This window comes from Hibiscus syriacus, unplaced genomic scaffold (genome assembly GCF_006381635.1).
Source record: "Hibiscus syriacus cultivar Baekdansim isolate YM2019G1 unplaced genomic scaffold, ASM638163v2 tig00008386_pilon, whole genome shotgun sequence".
Taxonomy (NCBI): Eukaryota; Viridiplantae; Streptophyta; class Magnoliopsida; order Malvales; family Malvaceae; genus Hibiscus; species Hibiscus syriacus.
Genome location: NW_024062163.1, coordinates 272,289 through 275,425, shown reverse-complemented (window position 1 = coordinate 275,425; position 3,137 = coordinate 272,289). Strand labels below are relative to the sequence as shown.

Genomic DNA, 3,137 nt, shown 5'->3' with positions numbered 1-3,137 from the left:
CATTTAACTAAATTTCATTTTGATGTTATAAAGGTTTGATCTTAGTTTTTTGAAACCAAGAATTTAAGTACATTTTATCGGTAGAAGACATTATTATTATTATTTAAATTAAACTTCAAGCGAATATTTATTTTCATCTTCAACCTTTTGATTTTAAGTATGCATAAACAAATAAATTATACATATTTTTCCCGTAACATTGAAAATTAGAATGGACCTCAGATCAAATAACATAATTTTGTTGATAAATTTGAAGCTTTTATACATTACATTGATTTACATTTTTTTTTCTCTTTCATAAATGGAAAAAAAGGAAGCAAAATTGTGAAGTGGGCATCTATAAGGCCTGCAATCGTGAAGTGAGAATTAAGAAGGCGTCTTCTCTGCAGGGAATTGTTAAAGCACCCATGGGATGATGGAAGCCGAACTCTTCCTCAGCCCGGTTAAGCAAATCCTGGAAAGAAGGATGGTTCAACACCGATATGGGAAGCACGAACCTTTTTCTTTGTGTCTCTCTCGTGATACTATGAGACTGCAGCTTCAGAATTTGCTTGGCGCCGGCAATCATGGACGGTACACGAACACCCATTACAGCGTCTGATTCCAATCAATCAACAGGGAAAATGCAATCAAATTGTAATATTGAACTCGTGAGTTTTGTGGGGTTTGAAACTCGGGTTTTATTTATAGAGTTCGGAGAGACCCCAAATTGTGTTTAGAGGACCAGTGATGCAAAAGACCACCTAGGGTTAGCAGTTTTGTTCGAGAAAACAGAGGGCCGTACCCGAGAAAACTCGGACCAACGTGGTCATTAACGATGCCATGCGATGCAATATTTGTTTGTTGATCATTGTGGTACTTTCAACTGCTGGTAATTAATGATAAGTGGGATTGGTCCAAATTAAGCTGTCACTGACCAAAGTATAATATGCTAAAACATAAGATTTTACAAAAATATTCTTAGCATGTACGGAATATCTAGTTTTTTCCTTTTCTAATTTCAAAGTGTGTTTTTTAATCCGATACAATCGAATTTTAGGTATTGTATCGTTTATACAATTCAACCTTTAATTTTGTCAATTATAACATTGAACCTTCAATTTTGTCAATTATAACATTAAACTTTGATTTTTATTTCAATTATACCACTAAACTATTAATCATTAATGTCACGATGACGTGACTGACGGTTGTTTACGTGGTTGATGGCTATTGACATAAATACCTTACTAAAACGACGTTGTTTTGATCTTGTTATTAACGAAAACAAAACAAAAATATTGTATCATAATAAAATATAAAAATTATGGAGATTGGAGTAAGACAGCAATTGCAGTACTGGATAGCAGCGGCGAATTCGATGACCATTTTTTTGGGGGGAAAAAACAATTGAAAAGCACATGCATGAACTGACGACTCACCGACTTCAACCAACGCGCCATATCTCGGCACCGATTTCAGCGTTACATGCATTGGCTCTTAAATGCGAACATTATTAAAGAATTGGATAAACATCTAAAAAGAAAAGCTCGATCGAGCATATATGAATGCAAACAGCCAACAAGTAAGGGCGGCAGTTGCAAAGAACAATAAATCGTATGCCAAGTTGAAGTCAGTTTTCAACTTTCCAAGCATTTAATTCAGTTACTGACATGAGGAATCTGCAACAAACGCACCAGAGAAATTATTGCTTCTTTTCGATGTGGAAACCAGTGGGCGATCTTCCTTATAGTAGTATTTTTTTCTGTATTGCTTTAGCTCCAAGTTGTAGTATGTCCATGCATGCAAAATCCTTGAGGACTCCTTTACGGTTGCAAATGCAGATACGACGTCTTAATTGCAGATATTATAATGTGATTTATTTTTTTAAAAGTAATTATATTTTTAAATTGTGAATACGATATCATGATAATTTTGAAAATGTATTATTATTTAATCGTTACGCTACATTATGATTATAATTTAATAATATGAGAACATTTTTGCGTTGATGAAGATTTATTAGTTTCATGACTGTAACAAGAGCTTTACAACCCTATTTATGGGATTAAATAAGAAATCAAAGTTGTTAGTGGATGCAATCTTGGCCATTTTTTTAATATGATCTAATCGACTAATACCTTTAAATTTTCCATAAAAATGAAATGAAATGGTTGATCTGATTTTCAAGCAAAGTTGCTCAGAACAACAGGTTTTGTTGTCAGCAAAGAATTAAAATCTCATTGCCCTACAATTTGTGTTCTGTATTTTACAAATTACAGTATGTTTACAGGCCAAGAAAATGATTTTTTTCCCATCCTTTGTTGGTGGTGGAAGCATCTATGAACACTTTAATACTGTAGTTAGACTGATGAAGTAGTCTTCACTGCATGGAATTGTGAGGCCACCCATTGGATGGTTGAATCCGAATTCTTCCTCGGCTCGATTCAACAGGGCTTGAAACAAAGGGTGGTTCAAGTAAGACACCAGAATCACGAACCTTTTCTGCCGGTTGCCTTCCCCAACATAAACTGCAATATGGCCTTCAGGAACATTTGATGTTCCCAGTGGTGCTGCATTCCCAAATTTTCCGGAAAGCGTTCGCTGGAGCTTTTGTTTTGCATGAGCTAATCCCATCAGTTGAATACCCGTTTTACTGAAGAAAATAGATAGCACAAAGAAACAAGAAGAAAGCTTTGGTGTTTTTTGAAGGCTGAAGACTTGGTTTTCGAAAGTTGCATCTTTAAAGCCTAATATATAGATGTGATAAAAGCAATTTGCAAACCTTAAAGAAACTGGATAGGATAGTGATATGTTATAGAAGAATAATTAGAAACATACCAGGTGAAGCAATTAGTTGAGTTTCACATGGTTCTGCTTTGTCTGGTGCTACGCATTATGCCCTACCACCTTAAAAGAAAGTGGCAACTTGTGAAATTTTTATGTGAATATTAAGTTCCCTATGTTTTGAACTTATAAACGCACTGCTTTCAACAAACACTCGTCTTGATCCTAGGCTATTGAAGATTCATTTCCATTATTCACTAAAGCATTGAACTTAGACGCTTGTTCCTTACTTGCTTTAGTACCTACTACCCAACATGCTTTTGAGGGTTATTGCAGATCCTCTATATCACCAAGACTTGTCTGAAGCGATG

General features: G+C 35.0%; 1 protein-coding gene across 1 annotated transcript; it reads right to left on the bottom strand.

Moving 5' to 3' along the window:
* Positions 1-337: 337 nt before the first annotated feature.
* LOC120202237 (auxin-responsive protein SAUR22-like) lies at positions 338-589 on the bottom strand. Its single transcript, XM_039202684.1, has one exon. The coding sequence runs from the start codon at positions 587-589 to the stop codon at positions 338-340; it is 252 nt and encodes an 83-aa protein (XP_039058615.1).
* Between the last annotated feature and the right edge of the window lie 2,548 nt (positions 590-3,137).

Bases quoted from the DNA above. Each gene is read 5' to 3' on its own strand.
- LOC120202237 (XM_039202684.1), bottom strand. From the start codon at position 589: ATGGGTGTTCGTGTACCGTCCATGATTGCCGGCGCCAAGCAAATTCTG.